We start from the raw sequence: 24,605 nt of genomic DNA on the forward strand, positions 1-24,605 counted from the left end.
AATATCAAATTGTTCAACTGACATTTGGCCTTTTCCATCATGCTGCCATAAGTCACCTCTTGAGTGTGATCAATGAAGTTGATTCTCGCTTTTCATCCAAAATCTATATTAAGGAATTCACATGATAGTCAATATTTTTGATAAAAAATGTAATGCATTTGATAATTAGACTTACATTTTTGGGTTAAAGTATTGACATTTACATACATTACAGTTATGCATCCCTACTCTTAAGACTAAAAATGGCTGTACCAAGCAGTTGTAGTGAGTCAGTGGGTAATCATAAGCACACATTAATAAGTATACTACACACTTTCGTTGATTTCAGATTTGTTGTCAAAAGATGATTGTAGCTTGCAAACTGTGTCATTCCATTGAAAACAGCCTTGAATCATTTAGTACAAATATAATTGCTGTCACCAGAGCAACCACCACATGCTGTCAACTTCTTGTGCCACGAAGTTCAATCTAATTACATTTGGTGTGTTCGGAATATCGAGGTCATTAACACTTGGCTTGCAGGAGAAGTCAGAGAAAGGTCAGCTTTATGTTTTGCTCAATTCAGGCAATTTGGGGAAAATGATTGGATAAAGGACATGCCAGCAAACAAGAGCTAAAATGACACCCACATACAGTGGGTAGGGAAAGTATTCAGACCCCCTTAAATTTTTCACTCTTTGTTATATTGCAGCCATTTCCTAAAATCATTTAAGTTACCGTATTTTCACGACCATAGGGCGCACCGTATTAAAAGGTGCAGTCTCAGTTACGGGGTCTATTTCTGTATTTAACACATACATAAGGCGCACCGTATTATTGGGCGCAGGCATGGTAAAACATACGCCAGCTTAAAACATACAGTAGCATGCATGCGCTCTAAAACAATGTTTTGAAAAAGGCAGCGGGAGCAAAACTGAGTTCGGTTGAAGGAACATTTAACAATGTACTCATGTTATTTTTTGATCAATCTTCATCCACAAATCCAAAGTCCTCATCTTCTGTATCCAAAATGAACAGCTGGGCACGTTCTCAATCAAACACAGCAGGTCAGTCTCGTTGCTGTTCGGCTCCTCAGAAATGATGCCGGCTTTTACGAAAGCTCGAACAACAGTGCAAGCAGACACGTTAGCCCAAGCATCCACAATCCATTCACAACTTGGTGCGCAACCCGCCCGGCGCTGCCTCCTAGTCTTAGTAAAGCTGTGTTCACCATCTATCATCAATCGTTCCCACGCCACTCGCAACTTAACTTTGAACGCCCTGTTTACACCGATGTCCAGCGGTTGGAGTTCATTAATCCATTGCTCGAGTTGGTCTTCCAACTCGGGCCACCTCGCCTTGTTTCCGTGGAAACTCCGCTTTGTCTTCTTGACTTGGCGAAGCTCGTTTTCCTGCTTCCTCCACTTGCGAACCATGGATTTGTTGATCTTGAATTCTCTCGCGGCTGCTCGATTCCCATGTTCCTCCGCCTAACTGATAGCTTGCAGTTTAAACTGTGCTTCGTAAGCGCGTCTCTTCATAGGTGCCATTTTCGGGGGTCCTTAGCCAAACCGATGTTGTTTTGCACAATGCACACCCCGGCGCTATATACCTACTGGGGGCGTGGCTTTAGCGTCCTCCTTCACGCACCCTTCCCCCTTTACGTCCGCATGCTGTCATCAGCCACGTCCGCTTTTCCTCTGTATAGGCAGCGTGTCGGCAGGAAATTCTCCCAGTCAGTCAAGCGCTCATAAAAAGTCAAGCGGAGCGCTCATCACCCAACAACATTTATAGATGTTGGAACCATTTTGGAGAAAAATTAAGACTTTTAAGTGCGCCTTATGTTCGTGAAAATATGGTATTTTTTTCCTCATTAATGTACACATAGCACCCCATATTGACAGGAAAAACATTTTTATTAAAAAGGAAAAACTAAAATATCACACAGCCATAAGTATTCAGACCTTTGCTCAGTATTTAGTAGAAGCACCCTTTTGAGCTAAGACAGCCATGAGTCTTTTTGGGAATGATGCAACAAGTTTTTCACATCTGGATTTGGGGATCCTCTGCCATTCCTCCTTGCAGATCCTCTCCAGTTCTGTCAGGTTGTAGGGTGAACGTTGGTGGACAGCCATTTTCAGGTCTCTCCAGAGATGCTCAATTGGGTTTAAGTCAGGGCTCTGGCTGAGCCATTCAAGAACAGTCACAGAGTTGTTCTGAAGCCACTCCTTTGTTTTTTAGCTGTGTGCTTAGAGCATTGTCTTGTTGGAAGGTGAACCTTCGGCCCAGCCTGAGGTCCTGAGCACGCCGCAGAAGGTTTTCCTCCAGGAAACGATGACGTGTACTTGGCCGCATTCATCTTTCCTTCGATTGCAACCAGTCGTCCTGTCCCTGCAGCTGAAAAACAGCCCCACAGCATGATGCTGCCACCGCCATGCTTCACTGTTGGGACTGTATTGGACACGTGATGAGCAGTGCCTGGTTTTCTCTACACATACCGCTTAGAATTAAGGCCAAAAAGTTCTATCCTGGTCTCATCAGACCAGAGAATTTTATTTCTCACCATCTTGGAGTCTTTTTTAGCAAAGTCCATGAGGGCTTTCATGTGTCTTGCACTGAGGGGAGGCTTCTGTCGGGACATTCTGCCATAAAGCCCCGACTGGTGGAGGGCTGCAGTGATGGTTGACTTTCTAGAACTTTCTCCCATCTCCCGACTGTTTCTCTGGAGCTCAGCCACAGTGATCTTTGGGTTCTTCTTTACCTCTCTCACCAAGGCTCTTCTCCCCCGATTGCTCAGTTTGGCCGGACGGCCAACTCTAGAAAGGGTTCTGTTCATCCCAAACGTCTTCCATTTAAGGATTATGGAGGCCACTGTGCAGCAGACATTTTTTTGTAACCTTGGCCAGACCTTTGCCTCGCCACAATTCTGTCTCTGAGCTCTTAAGACAGTTGCTTTGACCTCATGATTCTCATTTGCTCTGACATGCAACGTGAGCTGTAAGGTCTTATATCGATAGGTGTGTAGCATTCCTAATCAAGTCCAATCAGTATAATCAAACACAGCTGGACCCCAATGAAGGTGTAGAACCATCTCAAGGATGATCAGAAGAAATGGACAGCACCCGAGGTAAATATATAAGTGCCAAAGCAAAGGGCCTGAATACTTATGGTTGTGTGATGTTTCAGTTTTTCTTTTTTAATAAATCTGCAAAAATTTCAACAATTGAAATTTTTTCTGTCAATATGGTGTGCTGTGTGTACATTAATGATGAAAAAAATTTACTTAAATGATTTTTGCAAATGGCTGCAATATAAAGAGTGACAAATTTAAGGGGGTCTGAATACTTTCCGTACCCACTGTACATCACACGTGTGGACGCATGTTAACAACTGTGAAAATGTTTGGTAGGTTGAGGGGCCACAGAGTGAGCATCTGAAGGCTTCGGTTTGTGTGGGGGAGGAACTCTTGAGATTTACACAAGAGTCCAGGATGTAGGCTTCACTATAAAAATCTCCGGTGATAAATCTATGCTTCGGTCAAGTCAATCAGCAGAAAGTCAGTACGGTGGTAACTCTAAAGTTAAACAAAAGTCAGGATAATGGTTGTTCAAATTTGAGAAGGAAATAAAATATTTTCCATGGTCAAAGTGTCATAAAACCATTATATGTACTGGTTGTTTTAGGTAATATTTGGACATCCAATGGTAATACAATACAAATACAAATACGTTAACCACTGCTAATAGGAAAACGTAAAAACAGTTGTCAACTTGTGTGTTGGACATACGGTATTAAGATAATTGTCGAGCAAGTTTTAAAATGAATTAACTACTGTTAATATCAAAACAAAAACAATACAACAACCTTAACCTTCATAAAATATGGACATACTGTATGTGGTCTATTTGATGTAAAATCAATGCATGTCTTTCTCTTCACACCATTTGTAGAGGCTGGCCCTTTTTTGGAAATACTCGCAAAAAATGTCACAAAATGCAAAACATGGGTAATCATTGCTATTTGCCAAAGGTCTTGTGGTACGCTGAGGTCGCATATGATGGCGGTTCAAACTCCTGACTTTTCGTATGATTTTAGAGTTGAATGTTTGTCAAAGAATTTGGTCAAATGGCATAGCCTTGTGGGCATTTTATTTTACCACTATTTAGTACTCTTGCATGACCTAAAATCTTGCAAAAACAAGTTAATAGCAATAATAGGGGTTTATTCCTAGGAGTAAATACGACATATTCAAAGACTACGGATCAGCCATTGGAGATAAAAATAGAGCATTAACACATTCTTTAAGAGTAGGGCCTATAGTGAGTTGAATAGAGCATGAAAAATTGAAGACAATAGCAGAAAAGAGACAGATGCAAGGGAGAGAAGGTTACCCGTCCACCCCCTCACCCTCAACTCATACCTCCATCTGTTTCAAGGCCCTATGCTTGCAGCTCTGACCTTCCTAATGTTTCACACAACAAACAGCAGGCCGCCCACCAAGCCTCCATCCACCACTAGTCTCTAGCCTTCCTCTCTTCATCCATTGTATTGATCTGATAAACACACAAGATAAATGACATTTTACATGGACGCATGTCTAAACACCGCAAAAACTTTTGACAATTTTTTTTGGGGGGGGGGGGGTGTGGGGGGGGGGGGGTAATGCGCATTATACACGAGAAATTACGGTATCCCCAGTTAATGATGAAAACAGGGAAGCAATTTGTGTGCATGTGTGTAACACACTGATTGGAGCTCCAAATATAATTTTCTATTCGCCCTCATCTTTGTCGCCCAGCGGCTGCTCCATTAAGGAAATGCAATGATTCCATTCATTACCATGCATATAATTTTATAACGGTGTTCTGCTTAGCTCGACTTGCATTTTGCCCCCCCCCCATTACCAAAAAAATAAAAACAACACAAACACTAATTCAGAAAAGTTACTAATTTTAAGTTCCTCAATATGTCTGAGAAGGTAAACGGGGAATTTTTGTATATTTGATGCGAATGATCACCCTGATGGGTGGGCATGCTGATCAAGACAGTCCGAGGTAGCTGGGTGCAGACAACAAGCAGGGAAGTTAATCACTGTTAAATTACATATTAGTATATTACTTAAAGTAATGATCTTTTTGATGAGTTTTTTTGTTTTTATTTAAATTTACCTCCCTGACACAAGGCAAGTCTCCACATGTAGACTGTAAAAGAAAGGCTTCGGCAATGAATAAAGATAAGACTGATAGCTCTACGCTCATAGAAGACCCTATTTTTAAGTGGTTGCCATGCCAGCTTCATAGCAGTCAGTGACTCCATGTTTCACCACAAGCTCTTACAGCTCCTTAATAAATTATTCACCACCTTTAAGAGGGAAGGAGCATCCTTTTTTGCAGTATTTTTGGAAATGTAATTTTTCAGCTCCAACAGCTATGCAAAACACAGCCTGACATTTTTTTTGCAAATAACGAGCACTCTCGACAAGCAATCTTTAATGAAAAGGAGGCAGAAAGCAAGTCTACCTCACCACAATCCACTCTGCTGCATTTGGCTTGTTTGTAATTCTGATTGAGTGTGGTTGATAATGACTCCACTAATTGCTTATGATTAGAAAACCACCACAGAGAAAGGTACTCACACATGCATAGATGCGCAGACATGCAGCATTGCTTCACATTAATTATATCTATTATATTTAAATGTTTAACACTATATCATCAGTACATAGTCGTGAATAAGACACCCATGACTATCCGTATTTACAAAAGCAAAGATTTTTGCTTAGCAGCCATTTAGTGTTTTGCCTTCGTTGAGATCAATGTGCTGACAGAGGGCGATATGACAAAATCCATATTTCCTTGTGTGTGGTGGACACAGAAAACATCCCCTTCTATGAAAATCTGTTTTGAATAAGAGATTCTTATTATTATGTCCCTTTTGGGCTTATCTCTCACAAGTGAATAGGCATTTAGGAGAGCACATGAGATCCATTCAATAGTAACAATATATATTACTGTAATACCACTTGGTATTGTACATTGTGGAGGTCCCAAGAGTGTGGACAGTGGACACCCCCCCCTTTGAGTACCATTAATATATTCAAAAGAAGCTCTTTGTAACTAGACCTCAATTCACAATTATGTTCCTTCATAGACGGCCACTGTCAAGCCAAACAAACACAAACAAGCACGTACGCGCACACACCCACGAAGCACAAACAATGTTGCCAAAGAAAAGAATCCGTGTGTTAGGGTGCAAGAGAAAAAAAAATGCATTAACATAAAAACACTTTGTTGCTTAGCAATTAGTAGTGAATAAACTGGCATAACACAAGCAGAAAAAACAAGTCTGTAAGCCCTTTTATATACAGACTCCCAGTTTCATTTGGTGAAAGTGTGTGAATGTGTATCTGTGCGCGTTTGTACGTGTGCACGTTAATTGCTAGAGCTTCACTCTGTACCTCTTGGGAGTGGAAAAAAAAAAAAAAAAAACAGACTGAAGTTCATACCCCTCTGCCATTTACTCTCATATCACCCCCCCACCCCCTCTCTCCCCACCGAATATGATGGTGTCTGTCCACCCACTAGAGAGTGAGAGAGAGAGAGAAAGAAAGTGTGAGGGAGGGGCCACCAGTATAGAGAGAAAGAGCGAGAGAGCGAGAGAGAGAGGGAGAGGACACCAATATAGAGAGCCTTTCTCAGTCAGCCCACTGGAGCGCCTCTGCCAGACAGCACTCAGCCATCCACTATTAAACACTTAAAACATACTCGTTATCACTACTCAAGGAGCCGACACATCACAGTATCAGAGACTCATCCTCTCTCATCTAAAAAGAAAACGAAGAAAACATTTGATTAGCGCTGCTCGCGCACATGCTTACACGCCAGCTCTGAGGAGGCTGGGTCGAAGCTTGAGAGGGTACCTGAGAATGGAATGGAATCTCGGAAGAATGGAAAGTGAACTGAGACACATCAACCCAGACCTGCTGCAGCCCAGCAAGAGCTTCAAGAAGCCCACGTCAGGCACTATCACAATCAACGTTGGGGGCTTCCTGTACACTGCTCACCGGACCACCCTTGCTAAGCACCAGGGTACCTTTCTGGAAGAGCTAGCCAATGGTAAGAAACCCGTCCAGCACATGGATTCAATGGGAAACCCATTCATCGACAGAGATGGTCCAGTTTTCCGACATGTGCTCAACTACCTTCGAACTGGAGAGCTCCAGCTACCTGATGACTTCCGGGAGGCGGGGCTCCTCCGAAAAGAGGCCGATTTTTACCGTCTGGTTGAACTTGTAGAAGCGGTGGCTGAGTGGGAAAGTCATAGGGCTGCCCAGCGGGAGCCTGCATTTTTGGAGATGACAGATAGCCATGAGAGGTCACAAGGTCTCAAGGTGTATTGCAGTGATGCCACCTTCATCGATAAAGTCAAAAGCCGCCTGGTGCAGATCTCCAAGAGTCGTCTGGATGGCTTTCCAGAAGAATTTGAAGTGTCATCCAATGTGATCCAGTTCAGACATTTCATCAAGTCGGAGCCTGGCTCGCGACTCGTGCTGAAGGAGGACAGCACATTCTTGTGCACGCTTGACTGCCTGAAACTAGAGACAGTGATGCTAGCCTTGAGGTCCGGCTTCAGGCTGGTCACCAGCCTCGACAGCAGCAAAGGCTCCATTGTGGCAGCTGAAGCTCTGCATTTTGTCAAATAGGCTGAAGGGGAGCAAGAGGAAAGAACAGAGGTCTGAGGCTGAGCGTAAAACAAAGCAGCAGTGCCTGATTCCATATCCGCTCTGCTAACATTTGGTTTTGTCTTGAAGGTCTTGTAATATGTATTGAGCTGTGATTTGTCCTTGGTGGAAAAATAAATGAAAAAGCAGAGTGTGCTTTCACGTGTTGTTCGTATATTGAAATTTCATTGCGCAATTTTGGCTCAAAATCAAAGCATTTAATCCGTCTGGAATACTTTTAATGCCATTATCTGCAGGAATGCTATTTTGGTATCAACTATTGCATATAATTGATCTAGGCCAATTCACTACTTAAAGAGGATTAGATTACTCCTCATCAGGGCAATGCAGATGGCACAGTGACCCCTTCAACATAAAAGACAAGTGAAAAAGTGAGATTCTCAACAACTGACAACTTCACGTGGTTTCTCATCACATTTACTACTTCTGCTGCTTTTCCAATAGCTGCAGCCCTTAAAACTAACCGTGATGTGCACCATTCTGCCACTCAGCTTTTACTAGTGTGTGTTTCAATACAATGTGTGTACTTGGTTTAATAGCTCATTATGCACAAATAGGTTGGCATCCAAATCAGAACCAGCATCTCTCAGTTTCTCTTTTCATTGCATTAAGCATTTAGTGCAAAACAACTGTGACTGTTGTAAGGGCTTTGAATTGTGCATGATTCTTATGTGCACTTAATAAATTTTGTGTTGGTGCTGTGAGCCTCTGTGTAGTCAGTGCATCAATCATGACTATGTGAATATTTTATGAATAAAATTACACTGAAACCCTCAGTGACAAATGGAGGTCTTTGCATCCTTGTCCATGGTGATCTGTAATATTGCTGTATTTTTCACGAATGAAATCATACTATGATACAACATATCATAGTTAATTTTACCAAAACCAAAGCAGCCAGTTCATTTTCCTTTTTAAATGAATATCCAGATTAATTTGCATGTTAAAAAAAATTTCTACTATAAGAATTAAGTATAGCTTCACAAAGATTAAAAGATCACTTTTTAAGTTGAAAATGTAACTTGACGGTGCATTACGCTAAAACAATACACACAGAGCTTCAGTAATTTTCAATGACTTCCCTCCTATTCATCTCAAAATTTATTTTCTCTAATCTTACTGATATTTGTAAAAATACTATACTGTATTTGTATGGCGGCACGGTGGACGACTGGTTAGAGCGTCAGCCTCACAGTTCTGAGGAGCGGCGTTCAATCCCCGGCCCCGCCTGTGTGGAGTTTGCATGTTCTCCCCGTGCCTGCGTGGGTTTTCTCCGGGCACTAAATTGCCCGTAGGTGTGAATGCGAGTGTGAATGGTTGTTTGTTTGTATGTGCCCTGCGATTAACTGGCAACCAGTTCAGGGTGTACCCTGCCTCATGCCCGATGTTAGCTGGAATAGGCTCCAGCACGCCCGGGACCCTAGTGAGAAGCGACTCAGAAAATGGATGGATGTATTTGTATGTTTAAGCTATCTTGTAAGAGTGTGGTGAAAAAACATTTAGTGCATTTTTAAAGCAATACTGGTCAGTCTGGTCAGAGACAAAAGAAACCACCAACTCAATTAGCGTTGTTGCATCAATGTGCAATCATTTGATAATCACTAATTGAATAAAATCGTAGCCCTCTGAATGGTAGTTGAATCTAATCGTGAAGTGATGAGTGAGCCCCCAATTTGTTTTAAAAAGTGTCAATTTGTATAAGCACTACTCCACCCAATTCAAAAACATAGTGGCACAAACAACGTACTGTATGAGGTCTGGGCTGGGCCATATAAACTGCACAAGCAGGAATTCATGGTTGTCAAGGTGAAGACAAGGAACCCTTTGAGCGTAGCATCAACATGATTTTCAAGTTGTTTAAACAAAAAAAAAAAAAATATATATATATATATATATATATATATATATATATATATATATATATATATATATATATATATATATATATATATATATATCACAGTACATTACACCTTTAAAAATGACCACATGCTATAAAGGTTCTTAAGATGGTCTCCGAAATGACTAAAGACTTACTTCTTTGAGGCTTGCTTGCAAAACCCATTCAATTAGTTCTATTGTCTTACATAGCACTTTTATTTATATGCTCCAGCTTCTCAAAAATGACAGAACAGACTGAAGTGTGTCGAAAGACCTTGGTTACAAAGCTTATTATTAATTAAATTAGCAATCATGTTTTCAATTAAGATAGACTATTATGAAGTGAAGAAACACATTACCTGCTCTTAAAAAGACACAGTAAAGTCACACTGGTTTGCTTCCATAATAGTGCAAATCAAACTGTGGCAGTCCTTAGGGGGAGAAGATCTGATATCCAGAAAATAGGCCAATCATCCTCTTCCCTCAAAGAGAAGCACTTTTTATCTGACTGCATTTCACTATAGTGTACTATTAAAATGAAAATGTCACAATTACCCCATGTGCTATGGTAGTGCAATGTAATTAAAAAATATACCTGCCAAATTACCCTATTACACATAATTTGAGTAGGTCCTCATCATATTACAACCCCAATTCCAATGAAGTTGGGACGTTGTGTTAAACATAAATAAAAGCAGAATACAATGATTTGCAAATCATGTTCAACCTATATTTAATTGAATACACTACAAAGATATTTAAAGTTCAAATTGATAAACTTTATTGTTTTTAGCAAATAATCATTAACTTAGAATTTTATGGCTGCAACACGTTCCAAAAAACCTGGGACAGGGTCATGTTTACCACTGTGTTACATCACCTTTTAACAACATTCAATAAACATTTGGGAACTGAGGACACTAATTGTTGAAGCTTTGTAGGTGGAATTATTTCCCATTCTTGCTTGATGTACAGCTTCAGGTGTTCATCAGTCCGGTGTCTCCGTTGTCGTATTTTATGCTTCATAATGTGCCACACATTTTCAATGGGAGACAGGTCTGGACTGCAGGCAGGCCAGTCTAGTACCCGCCCTCTTTTACTACGAAGCCATGCTATTGTAACACATGGAGAATGTGGTTTGGCATTGTCTTGCTGAAATAAGCAGGGGCGTCCATGAAAAAGACGTTGCTTGGATGGCAGCATATGTTTCTCCAAAACCTGTATGGACCTTTCAGCATTAATGGTGCCTTCACAGATGTGTAAGTTACCCATGCCATTGGCACTAACACAGCCCCATACAATCACAGATGCTGGCTTTTGAACTTTGCGTCCATAACAGTCCGGATGGTTCTTTTCCCCTTTGGCCCAGAGGACACGATGTCCACAATTTCCAAAAACAATTTGAAATGTGGACTCAGAGGACCACAGAACACTTTTCCACTTTGCATCAGTCCATCTTAGATGAGCTCGGGGCCAGAGAATCCGGCGGCGTTTCTGGGTGTTATTGATAAATGGCTTTTGCCTTGCATAGTAGAGTTTCAAGTTGCACATACGGATGTAGCGCCGAACTGTATTTACTGACATTGGTTTTCTGAAGTGCTCCTGAGCCCATGTGGTGATATCCTTTACACATTGATGTTGGTTTTTGATGCAGTGCCGCCCGAGGGATCGAAGGTCATGGCCACTCAACGTTGGTTTTCGGCCTTGCCGCTTACATGCAGTGATTTCTCCAGATTCTCTGAACCTTTTGATGATATTATGGACCGTAGATGATGAAATCCCTAAATTCCTTGCAATTGTACGTTGAGGAACATTGTCCTTAAACTATTCGACTATTTTCTCACGCACTCGTTCACAAAGAGGTGATCCTAGCATCATCTTTGCTTGTGAATGACTGAGCAATTCAGGGAAGTTCCTTATACCCAATCATGGCACCCACCTGTTCCCAATTAGCCAGTTCACCTGTGGGATGTTCCAAACAGGTGTTTGGTGAGCATTCCTCAACTTTCTCAGTCTTTTTTGCCACCTGTCCCAGCTTTTTTGGAACGTGTTGCAGCCATAAAATTCTAAGTTAATGATTATTTGCTAAAAACAATAAAGTGTATCATTTTGAACATTAAATATTTGTAGTATATATATCCAATTAAATATAGGTCGAACATGATTTGCAAATTATTGTATTCTTTTTTTATTTATGTTTAATACAACGTTCCAACTTCATTGGAATTGGGGTTGTATAAGATGGGCTGCTGAAACACATATTACACAGATAATTTGTTATTGATATGTCTCAAGACCATGGTCACATTACCACTGGCTTGTGGCTATCTGTCAGTAAATTAGTTCACACTATAGCAGCCTTCAAGCTGCCTGAAATGGTAATAACAGTGGTTGAAAATGTCATCCAACATCATTACAAGTTGGAAAAGACATATGGTTGCCTCCAGGACTCAAATATATTAAGAAACAAAATAAGTTTCAAAAAAGCTTTAAATTGTATCATCCAGTTGAGTTTTTAAAAAAATATATAAATGGTATGTGGTCCAAAATGTAAGAATTGTAGAGCGAGGTCTTCTCCATTTTTCAGCTAGCACCCAGAAAATGTTGAGCACAATGTTTTTGTTTTGTTACCGATAAATAACATTATGATTCCTTTATTAAAATATTTTTTTTTTAAAGAGAAAAAGTTTTTACAGATCAAAGCATTTTGCTTTAGCCGTTGATATACATTGATAAATTAATACAATATTTGCATGTTGGTATAAATTTCCCCCCCCCCCCTTTCTTCAGCCCATTTTCGAACCTAATAGATAGATTGTCACCTTATGTCTGTCATTGCGAAATACTGATACAGTATCGGATCAACAGTTACTCTGCAAAATCCATAATACTAATATGATTAAAATTGTATGATGTAAATAAACACTTAACAGCTTCTCCACCTGCCCATCCTACTGTGATAATCCCCACCCGCCTTCCTTGCCTCTAACATCCAGTACAACTCATTGTCAGTCCAAATGAAGACCATCCACAGACTTCAAACAGCAAAAAATATTGGCGGTCAATTGAACATGGACATATTTTGTAAAATAGTTGTCAATCTGGTCTGTTCTGATTTCAGCAGCAAGCCATTATTATTGCAGTTAAGCTTCATGCATTTTTAATCACGGTTATTGCTATACTTACTAATTGCAAGGTCACATGAGTCATACATCATCAAAAGGCAGCTTTGGATGAAGTGAGTGAAAAGATATGAGATAAATGATCAAGTCAAGTAAATAAACTCAGGCTTTTCACCTGTTGTTGGGCAAACTCAATTCCTTCATCTCCATCATCACGCTCTCAAATACACCCCCCGTCCTTGTCGTCAGAACTCAGTCATGTACCGACTCTCAGCATGAAAATGACTAACATACCTCAGATTCTTATCCAACAGCTCCAGAAACAGAAGCCATGCCAAAGGGGGAGCAGGGACAGGATAATGAAGAGGAAGAATTTAGTAGACCAAGGACATTCCACATTCAGATCAAAAGCATAAGGGAGGATGGTTGTGAAAGGATTTTAAAAAAAATAAGGAAAACATTTTTTAAAATGCAACTATTCATTGGTAATCAAATTAAATCATCAGGAGGCTTCTACACATTTCACAGTTGCAGATGTACTACATTATACTTGTGTTCAAGTCGAAAAAAAAAAAAAGGAAAATAAATATGCATGACTACATCGGTTATCTAATAAACTCCTAACCTGTTGAATCATAATTGACTTGAATCGAATTGTTGGGAAGCTAGAGACTGTTTTTCCCCACTCGCTATTGTATTTTAATCTTTAATTTCTTTTCAACGTACATAAACCCCACTATGGCAAATGGGACCTTTCAGTTCACTGTTGCCACGACAACAACTCGAAGTGGACACGATAATTATGCAATTGAATTACTGTCATTGTAACCACGACTCAATATATGTTCCATTGCACAGTTAATTAGTAAATGATCTCCACACAGAATGCAGTTTGGTTTGGATTCATCTTGAACTGCAAAAATTGTACCATGTAGAAAAGGCATAAATCAACAACACTATACTATACTGACAGATTATTATTTCACTCATTTCACTTTTGTAATCATCCATTGTTTTCTTTGTCATGGACAAATAAAAGTCTCTCAGCTTTTTGCCTGAACAATAACTAACTGGAAGCTTCTGTCTTACACTAACTCTATGAACAAAGCACAGTATGAAGAATGATTCATACAGCCTGTTGCAGTTTCAATAGCTCCATTGAGGAGGTTTGAGCATCACAGCTTGTTGATTTGTCAATCCAGCTCAAGCCTGGTTCAGACTATCAAGGACAAATGGAAGACAGCAATTCTCCACTTAAAACCTAACTAACGACTAGACTAATGGTGGGGAAGCAGGTTTTAAAGTAAAATCCTCCTATACAACACAATGTATTGTACAATAGTATACAATAGTATTGGCCACCTTCTCAAATTCTTATTTTTGCATAGTTTCCGCACTTTATTGTTTAAGATCATCAAACAAATGTAAATATCAGACAAATATAACCCAAGTGAACTGAAAATGCTGTTGTTAAATGGGGATTCCATTTATTAAGAAAAAAAATAAATATATATTCGAAGTTACCTGGCCCTGTGTGAAAAAGCAATTATCCCCCTTGTTAAACCATGAATTCATTGTGGCTAATCAAAATTTTTGGTAAATTTTCACTGATCACACCCAAGCCTGATTACCTCCAGACCTGTTCCATCAGGAAATCACTGAAACAGAAACCGTTATAAAACAAACTCTTGCCTCAGCATTTCACCTTGGGCTGCAATTGGGATGTGAAGCTGATACAATTCATTCACAACACTTTGAAAAAGCTACTCAAATTATGTGACACACACACAAAAATAAATAAATAAAAATCACTACATCAGACCAAGAGAAGCGCATCCATGCTTTTATCTCAAGTAGACTTGACTATTGTAATGGTCTTCTGACTGAACTCCCCAAAAGAGCATTAAACAGCTGCAGCTGCAGTTCGGGTTCTGACCAGAACAAAGAGGTCAGAGCATATTACTTGCGATTGCTACTGCATATTACTATTAGATCTACTTGGAACTGTGTGACATACATGATAACTTTTTTTGTTATTTTCATGTCACAGGACAGGACAACCATGGAAAAGAATAGAAGGAGCTCATTCTCGGTAAGCTTCGCCCCCTCATTCACACGCCTATGAGACAATACAGCAAAATAACAAAAACAAAAAAAGTGAGATCTGCATTCAGATACCAATTGGAATTGTCTGTAATATTTGGTTTCAATAAAACACAACTGCTGACTAAATGTTTGACAATTCGCTGGCCTTTTTAAATTATAGTGGAAAAACCATGCAGCCACTGTTGACACACGTTAGATGTCATTACTACTAATAGAATCCTAAAGTTACAACATAATAATGCTCAATGTTGATTAATATGTCAGAGAGGTATTCATTTGACATTTTTTTGATTACAGGTATTAATTGTGAAACTTCACATTTTAATCAATTACATACGTCATAAATCATCCATCCATCCATCCATTTTCCGTACCACTTATTCTCCTCACTAGGGCCACGAGCATGCTGGAGCCATCCCAGCTTTCAGTACACCCTGAACTGGTCGCCAACCAATCGCAGGGCACATATAAAACAACCATTCTCACTCACATTCACACCTACGGGGAATTTAGTAATTATCCTACCACGCATGTTTTTGGGATGTGGGGGGGAACCGGGATAAAACCCACGCAGACACGGGGAGAACATGCAAATTCAAACAGGTGAGGCCTGATTTGAACCCGGGTCCTCCGAACTGTGAGGCAGATGTGTTAACCAGTCGCCCACTGTTCCACCCAGTCATAAATCATAACTATCAAAATTGAAGACAGACAATTTTGGGCCCGTAGTGAGAGCTTTGGGATGAGTTTGAACATTGTAATGAAATTGCGATCTGTGTTCTGAAATGGATGAACATGAATCCAATGAATCTCCCCAGTGGATTAAGATCAATTAAATATGGAAAATAGTGTGCAGAAGACCACATCATCTGGGAAAGGAGGAGACCTTACTAATCACACTAAGCAGCTTCCTGTGTCAATGCAGGGGAATTCATGAAATATACTAAAAACTAAGCCATTTGCATAACTTTTTCAGGCAAATTCACTAAAATAATTGGTGATATCACATGCATCTTGCTGAACAGCAACATAATGGTCCAAAATTCATCCTGATCTTTGTGCACGTCTCTTCTGCTACTACGTTTGGTTGAGGTTATTGCTGCTAAAGGAGGGTCAACCAGTGATAAAATCCCAAAATTTCCTTGTGAACGTTTACCGGTTATGCTCTATAGAAATATGAAAATTATTATAATTATTAATTATGTATTTGGTATTAGTTTAAGTAGACTGTGTTTGTTTAAATGAAGATCTAAGATTTTCCTCCCGATATATAGTGTTTCTCGGCTTCTCTATCAAACTTGGATCTTTCTGTGGGCCTGTGGTGGCTTATTGAACAGTTGCACTCAATAAATAAGCACAAAAATCTTTAAAAATGCTTCAGAAGAATGCACTCCTGCTCTGCGCTGATCCTCACTCAACAAGACAACACTGAATAAAGTTGCGCATGTGCATCGGATACTTTATGTGGGGCTCGCTTCCAGGAAATGAGTGCCCGAGTCACACGGTTTTGGTACAAAACCAAGCGTGTATACAAAACTGGGATGACATTTCAAAGAAAAAAATTTGTTGAAAACATATTCGAACGAAAACGAGGGCATACGAAAACTGAGGTGCAACTGTACAGTACTCCTTTATGCCAGCGATGGAAAGAGCCCAGTAACACCACAACTTCAAAAACTACAATCACTATTTTTGAAACAAGACGTAATTACTAACTCATGTACAATAGCAATGAAAGGCAACACTTTATAGTCAAAGTCTACTGAATACAAGTGATTTAATCTAGGTGTGGATTTAGGGTGCCATTTGACTGTAACTCATGCTATTCAGGTGCTGCCTTATCAAGTGAAAATACTTCTGTGTGACATCATCTGCACAGTAATTTATTAGCTGCACTTAGCAGGGAAGGAAAAGATGGCAATATTTCAAAGGAAACAAACTAAAAATATTTATGATTAAGATTTTACTGACTTGAAAGAAATCATTTGTATAATAATTCTAAAGCTAAGATTATCTTTTAGGATTGTGTTTCTTCAATGTTTTGGGCTTGTTGTAGTCCATAGTATGTCTGGCAAAGGGAGATTTATAAGCTTTAAAAGACTGCTTCAGTCATTGCTGCCGGAACCGAAAGAATATATGACATGATAGATAGAACAACTTTCACATGATATGTCTTGCAAAAGTAACAGATAATAGGAAAGATTCCATCCCAGTAGTTGGAGGTGTAATGCGAGTGTACCCCCCTTATGATGCTGACTGCATGGTGGTAAATACAAATAAATAATAATAATTTAAAAAAAGGATTTGTAAGGAGAGTTGTAGTGTATTTGACACTAACTCTAAAACATCAAAGTGTCAAAGAACTATACTAATCATCAGTGAAGCATATATACAGTATATAGCTTGGTATCCAGTCACTGTTGCTGGTAGGCTTTTCCTGTCTCCCCCACCAAAAGTGCGAAGCTTTTGTGCAAATAATGGCTGTTGTTTGGAATGTTCATGTTCATTATTCCTTCCACCTTGTCTCAGCCCAGGCATTACATCTGGCTTTCTGTTCACTGTACACTCCTGTGGCACCCAAGCCTGTTGCTTAGCAACTTCTTGATCAATACCTGCTCCTTGCCAGAACAAAACAAAACAAAGAGAGGGAAACAGAGAAGTTCAATTTAGCTGGCATCGCTAAAGTACAAAAGCCAGTTCAGACACCATTCAAGTATTTAGCAGTCACTGATTGTTGCCATTAGCAACCTCTCACCATTGTCGACTAACTGAACACTTGCATTACATGGGCGGTGGAGTGCAGTGTGAAATGTGGGGCTTATTGTGGACAGACATGAGGTTGACTGAATCTGCTAACTAAATGCCAGTATTTCACATAGAGTGGGTACGGAAAGTATTCAGACCCCCTTAAATTTTTCACTCTTTTATTATATTGCAGCCATTTGCTAAAATTATTTATCAAGACATCAAGAAAACATGCCACTGGCTGGAAAAGGCTGGATTCAAAGACATCACAGAGGCACAAATCATGGCAGGTAAACATCAGAAGACGGTTGCGAAGTGGTCGTGATGTAGCAATCCCGAGTGATCGCAGCATCCAGAAAAAAATATCACAAAAACCTGGAGAAATACTAAGGACTGGAGGCAGAACTAGAGAAAATGTGGATGGTGGAGGTAATAGTGCTGCCTGTAGTGATCAGGGCACTGGGGCAGTAACCCCCAAGCTGGGTGAATGGCTCCAGCAGATACCAGGAACAGCATCCACCGTCACGAGTAGGGTTGTAGCTAAGCAGTGGCTAGCCACACCATTAAATCTCTGAGGAAATTATCAAAATTTTTGTTTCCACTGTGTTTTCACAGTCACGTGGACACTTTTTACACATTCAGAACCACAATCCCATATCAAGTAAATGATCTGCATAAGTACCGTGTTGGACTGTATTTTTATGGAATGGAATGTTTTTCCATGTATTCATCAACTCAATCTACATCAAATTAGTAAGTGCTGAAAAAAATGGCAAACGAGGAACAGATCCATTATCACATGCAGGTGGTATAAATGTACAATGCAAGAGTGGGCGCAGTTAAAGTGCTTGAGAGCGGTGAAAGCATAAATCTTTCGGTGCAGGGGTGCATCCTAATGAAGGCTTTATTTAAAGGTTCAGCAGTTTAGAGGTAATGTTTAGCGAGCAGGGCAGAGATATGATTGAAAAGGAATTAAGGCAATCACATGCAGAAATTTACATTAGGTGTCACCTCAACTGTCTTGTAAATTTGACACACCACAGAGAAGAATGTTTTTAAAAAGCCTGTAAAATTTGAATGAATTAAAAAAAAATCCCGATGCATGTAAAACAAGGCTCTGAAATCATGAAAAATAAGGCTCGACATCGAGTGCCAGGACTGTGTTGGCGTGTCCACTGAAGGCCTTGGAGACAGACCTTCACCTGTCAATCAAATATGTTCGCTCTTATGCTGTGTGTGTGCTTAAGTGTCTGTCTGTACAGACAGACACTTGGAGTTTAAATAAAAAAAAGTGTCTGTCTGTACAGACAGACACTTAAGCACTTAAACACTGGTACTCGCTGAATAACATGTGCCGCTACATTTAGGGTTAAACAATACAATAATTAACTTTCCAGAGTTTCTGTTATGTGGGGGGGGGGACACAACAACTCCGAGCGAGGCGCTGACTGTTAAATGACCCCGCCGCAGTCGAGCGATCTTCTTAGCTCGCGGGCTAGCGAACGTAATAAACCGTTAACTTTCCCTTAAGTATGTGCTGTGTGGATCTATGCACGGTGCATGGCACAAGGATATGGAGTATTGGACAAAGCCAACTACTGCTACCAGTCCATGAGCGGCTAACACTTACTAGCCTAGCCGCTGGTAGCAGGCCACTTCGCAGTGGAGCCGTCCAACTGGCCGTTGGCTAGCTGAGTTAGCTGCACGTGGGTAATAACAACAGAAAAACAAAACATGTCAGGGAAAATGTACTATTCAGGTTGTAAGCATAGCTCAGGGGTCGGCAACCTTTGTGACATCGAGTGCCAGTTGGAACTTATCTTCTAAAAGCCATTATCAACTTTGAGGGTGCTGATCTAAAATTTTAAGCCTGAAAACCAATCGTCAACAGGATGGTGGCCCCCTCCCTCCCTAGGTCCTACAGCCTTCTTCATTACACAATTAATGGGAAAGTCGTCAGTGGCTTGGCACACGTGCCAAAGGTTGCCAACCCCTGGCATAGCTTGATGGCTAACTGCACGATGTAGTGGTGATAGAAGTTAAGATTACTAAGTAACTCGCAATTCTGGCGAATAGCCATAGACGGACGGTGCTTGTTAGTTATATAGTGGGGGAGGGCTGACTCATGCTGTTGTTCCCTGGTGAAGTCAGTGACCCCGTTTATTATTTTTGGTTTTCCAATATTCAGCACTTCAAAATTGGGTAGTAGTTTAATGGTCATCTGGACTGAGCTGTAGTGAAAATACTGAGGAGAACTTCATTCTTGAGTAAGACCACAAGTCTTCTGCTGTATTTTACGCCTGGGTTTGCATTTCTTGCTGTGTCCTCCAGCAGAGGACAGAACATAATTTAATTTATTTGGTTTGTCGGTAGCATTTTCTCTCTCCATCTGCTTTCCTGCCTAATGAGAAAATTATAGAAATGTGTTCCGGTTTCACTCACTTTATTTAAACTCCATCGGCTTGAAGTGATGTTTGGCGAGCTGAGCAGAAATCCACAGCCCCGCCTTTACACAAACTTTACAAGCATTACAGGGATTTTCTACGTGGTACTGCACCATTAATTCCGTAATTAACTCAAACCCACTCACACAGGTAACTGCATCCTTGGCAGATTGTGATGATTGTGTTTTTTTGAAATTCAATGCTACATACTGTATTTTGAGACATACTGAATGCATTTTTTTTTTTTTTTTATCAGCATTCAATTATATTTCTTTTTAAAAATGTGATTTTTGCCATATTTTCGAAGGGGTCAGGCAGTTATGATTGAGTTATATTGTTTCATACAATTCTTTAAAAGATAAACATTAAAAAAAAGTAAAGATTTGTGAAGTAAACTTAAAAAAACTGTTTTAGTGCGTTACTCTGTGTTGGTTTTCCTATCAATTATCATGAAAAGAGGCTAGGGCTCGAAGTTAACTTTTTAGAGCACTTGACCATTGCTTGCCCGTGACAAACCTGAACTTGCCCTGTTCGGTCAAGTGCACTCAAATGTTTGCTATATGTCACGGTTCGATTTTTATCACAGTGTTAACCTCACGGTAGTATTGTGGGAAAGCTCACGGTATTGCAGGAAGGATGACGGTACAGGTGGGGTGAAGAGGTGAAAGCAGGAATACCGAAAAACCTCTTTTTCTTGCTCGCCGAGTGCTTCTCAAGCTCAATGTGTTTACTTCATATCACCCCATGAATAGTCAATCACAATGTTCAAAACACATTTTTTGAAACTTGCATGCTTTTCTTAAATGTGTAAAAATATTTTTTTAAGTTTTCATCTGACATTTAAGTAGCATATGCTCTCAAACCAACCAAAACTGACCTTTGTCTCCCTGACTAAAGACAGCCATGGTCTGTCCACCCAGTGAGTTCATGGTGAAGGGATGCTCTCTGGGGGCCTGCAAAAGTGAATCATTTTCCCCAACAGCGCCCATAGCTGTCAGCTCGTCATTCAGGCTGAAACAAACCTGACAAAAACAATAATAAAATATCGTATACATATGTAAAATATGAGAATACGGGTTGTACCAGCATAAAAAAATGCAGCTGTTGAGTACACAACAAATGTTCTTGGGTTCACATACAGTGTAGAGCAGAGGTGGGCTAACATTTGTGCTCAAGGTCCACCAAAGCTTTTTTTTAAAAAAAAACAGGTCATTCGTATACGATAGATGAGGTTAAAAAAAGAAAGAAAAAAAAACTGTACAGTACATTTAATAGTTCATTTTAATAATAAATGCTCTTTTTATCATCCATCCATCCATTTTCTGAGCCGCTTCTCCTCACTAGGGTCGCGGGCGTGCCGGAGCCTATCCCAGCTATCACCGGGCAAGAGGCGGGGTACACTCTGAACTGGTGGCCAACCAATCGCAGGGCACATATAAACAAATTCGCACTCACATGCACACATACGGGCAATCATTTCTAATTAATTTAATTAGGATTAATTAATGATCTAATAAAAAATGTTAAATGTACTGTATATTTTATGATTTTGATCAAGTTTGCAGTTAGAACGGGCTCAGGTTTCTCCCTTAGTTTTTGGTGCCCATGATGCCCTGAGCTCCTCTCAGTGCTATATTTTTGTCTTTCACTGGGGTCAGTGCCTCTGCCTTTTGATATGAAGACAGCTAGGCTGCAAAAATGTCATAATTGTTATAACACACTGACAATGCAGCGTTACATCACATCGCTTTGAACCCTCAACCAACCCCAATTACAGTATATATCCCTTGTCCCTCTCTTTGCACCCATCTCAGTCGGTCGAGGCAGATGGCCAAACCAGAGTGTTGTGTCGAGTATCCTCCTAAGACGAGTATTTCTCCTTGCCTTTGTCAGTCTGGTGCTTGCTAATGTGGGCATCTGTTGGGTGTAATTTTTGTGCCAAGGGCTTGGCCTAAACCTGTTTGAATTGGTACTATATAATCCAATTGAAAACAGCAATGAGCATTAAGTGAATTATTAAAAAGACTTATGTAGGTTAAATAATGTGTAAATAATGTAGAAACTGCATTTGAGCTAAGTGGTTCCACTGGATGTCTCACCTGAGTTTTGCCTTTCTTCCTATGAGGGGGATATGGAGAAAGACAAGAGTCAATTGAGAACAAAGACAGAGAAAACACATCAAAATCTATACAAACAAAAGTGCAATTCAACAATAACACATACTTTTCAATGGTAATCTTCCCCACCTCTCCATTCTCTGTTGCTTTGTCCCACTGTTGAGCTAAATATTTGGGAACCTGGGGGAAGGACAGAACAGTCAGCTTTCCCCCCCTCCAGTTGGTTTTGATCATTTTAAAAACATGAATACCAATAAATTAATTGTACAACTATATTTATTTTTGGCTGACATATATTTGAGGTTACGATAGGAAGCTAATTATAGAACCGTATGTGAAGTAAAGACATTTTTTATCATTTTGATCATTTGCAAGTGAACGAACCTTGACAAGCCACACGCCTTTACTTTGTTTAACTCCAGTAAGATTAACGTCCCCCTTTTCGTTCATATTTGCCATGTAATATCAACAATTCCGTACAGGAATAATAAACCACACAGGTGGAGTTTAATCTCAAATGATTGTAACGGACGCTTAACCGGAACTCCTAAATTACGACAAGCGGTTGTTTCTTTCAAAATAAAAGGCGTGGCACTTCCCCACTATAATAATAATAATGTATTTCCAAACCATTCACAACTACAAAAAAAATACTTCAATAAAGTGTAGTGTTTCTCCAACTCAACGGGAAATCATAAACCATTTCTGACATTATACTTCCTTGAAAAATACGTTTTGAACTCTTACATAATTCCGAATCATAAATGATCATAAAATAGAAACACGTGAACGCCACTACATAATTTAAAGGAACAGAGTAAACAAACGGAAACACATACGTGCCGTTGATTTAAAGTACTTGCTACATGCTATTCACAACGATAGCGTAAATATTGTTGTTGGTGCACAGCTAACCTGTTGAGCGGTTGCCTCATGTCACCTCACAAAAGCAGCAGTGTCGCCTTGCTCTACAATATGTAATGTAACACCACATTGGCTTTTGATTGAGAGTCCACAGACAAAGCCGAATCGAGATTCGAACATATTGTGAGTAGACACGCTAGCTGAACCACAATGAGTCACGATGCCGCCACTGCATTATTATTTGAATTGAAAATAGCAGACGTACGTTTTTGGCCTCGTCTACAGTATTTCTCTAAAAGGGACTTAGCATCACCTTGTGGATTAATAGCAATCCTGCACTGTGTTGTTGTTTGTGCAGCATTATACCAAACATGCTGTTCTTATAGAGGGAAGTGGCCACTAAAAGTACTGAAACAGTGTGCATTCAAAGGTTTAGAGATGAATTGATTAATGCTCACCTGTAAAGGTTATACTGTAGTGCATTTTAGGTTGGTCCTGAAATTTCACCCGAAATCTGAATGTAACTCACAAAAGTACCAACATTGTACACATTTGCACCTGAAGTAACTACAGTATAGTACAGTATTTTTTGTGTCATCAGACAAATGGACACTCAGACCAGAATATTTTATTTTTACAATATCAGCACCATTAAACAAAATAAGGAAAATGGCACTCATCCTGTAATAATAAATGGTTCGAGTTGAAGCTCCAATCATGTTCCAATGATTTGGATATGTCTGGTCCCCAAAAGATGAAACTCTTACTTTTTCTGACTTGCGTGCTTTGAGAAATAATTAATATTTTTATTTAATTGGAGAGCGTAGGCAGCACGGTGAAATTGTGTTTAGCTCGTCTATCTCAAAGTCGAGAGGGTCTGGCTTCGGATTTCGGCTCCAGAACGGTTTGCATGTTCTCCATGTGCTTGTATGGGTTTGTCCGGGTACTTTCTTCCTCCCACATGTCAAAAACATGCATGTTCGGTTCATTGAGGATGGAATTTGTGTATGAATGGCTGTTTATCAATGTGTCATGCGATTGACAGGCAACCAGTCCAGGGTTGACCCTGTCTCTTTTCACGAGTTAACTGGGATAGGCTGAAGCTCACCCATGACCCTCATGAGGATGAACGTCAAGCCTTATCGAAAATGGATGTATGGGTAATGTTATCAGGAAAAACACAAGATTGTATTAGTTTTTGGTGAATTGAGTACATTTTCACAAAATAAAGAAGTCAAGGGCATGCCCCCTCTAAACTCATCAGTTGGTTAAAAGGTTCATAAATCCCTTTTCATCGCGAATAAAATTAACTTGGCACCAACCAGCTGGAGGTATTTGTTTTCCCCTCAAGGCAGGGCTTTATTTCACAAAGGGTGCAACTATATTTCAGGGCTGTAGCCCCAGAATGCAAGTAGAGCTTTCAACATAAGTGTCGACCTTAATCCTATAATCATTACCATAACATTTTCATAACCTGTTCACACATCTGACTCACAGCAAGGATCATTAGCCCAGAACCTAACATTCTTTTGCAATGATATAATATTAACCACGATTCTAACTGCACTGATTTCTACAATGAATTGAGGGTCTGTTGCCATAGTAG

At 39.9% G+C, this 24,605-nt stretch overlaps 2 protein-coding genes across 4 annotated transcripts in view; one reads left to right on the forward strand and one right to left on the reverse strand.

Moving 5' to 3' along the window:
* LOC133410687 (general transcription factor IIF subunit 2-like) overlaps nucleotides 1–22,642 on the reverse strand; it is a 29,227-nt gene extending 6,585 nt beyond the window's left edge. For 2 of the 3 annotated variants that reach the window (XM_061692132.1, XM_061692131.1), the window contains exons 1-4: nucleotides 22,520–22,642; nucleotides 22,242–22,315; nucleotides 22,118–22,136; nucleotides 20,896–21,040 (exon numbers count right to left, since the gene is read on the reverse strand). In XM_061692132.1, the coding sequence (XP_061548116.1) occupies nucleotides 20,896–21,040; nucleotides 22,118–22,136; nucleotides 22,242–22,315; nucleotides 22,520–22,594 (313 nt within the window). In that variant the 5' untranslated portion in view covers nucleotides 22,595–22,642. The remainder of the gene's footprint in view (nucleotides 1–20,895; nucleotides 21,041–22,117; nucleotides 22,137–22,241; nucleotides 22,316–22,519) is intronic. The other variant, XM_061692133.1, reaches the window with a different exon arrangement.
* Nucleotides 6,688–8,477, forward strand: kctd4 (potassium channel tetramerization domain containing 4). The gene has a single exon (XM_061692134.1). It carries the CDS (start codon nucleotides 6,905–6,907, stop codon nucleotides 7,679–7,681), a length of 777 nt encoding a protein of 258 aa, XP_061548118.1. The 5' UTR covers nucleotides 6,688–6,904; the 3' UTR covers nucleotides 7,682–8,477.
* Nucleotides 22,643–24,605: the final 1,963 nt, after the last annotated feature.

This window comes from Phycodurus eques, chromosome 12, assembly GCF_024500275.1.
Source record: "Phycodurus eques isolate BA_2022a chromosome 12, UOR_Pequ_1.1, whole genome shotgun sequence".
Taxonomy (NCBI): Eukaryota; Metazoa; Chordata; class Actinopteri; order Syngnathiformes; family Syngnathidae; genus Phycodurus; species Phycodurus eques.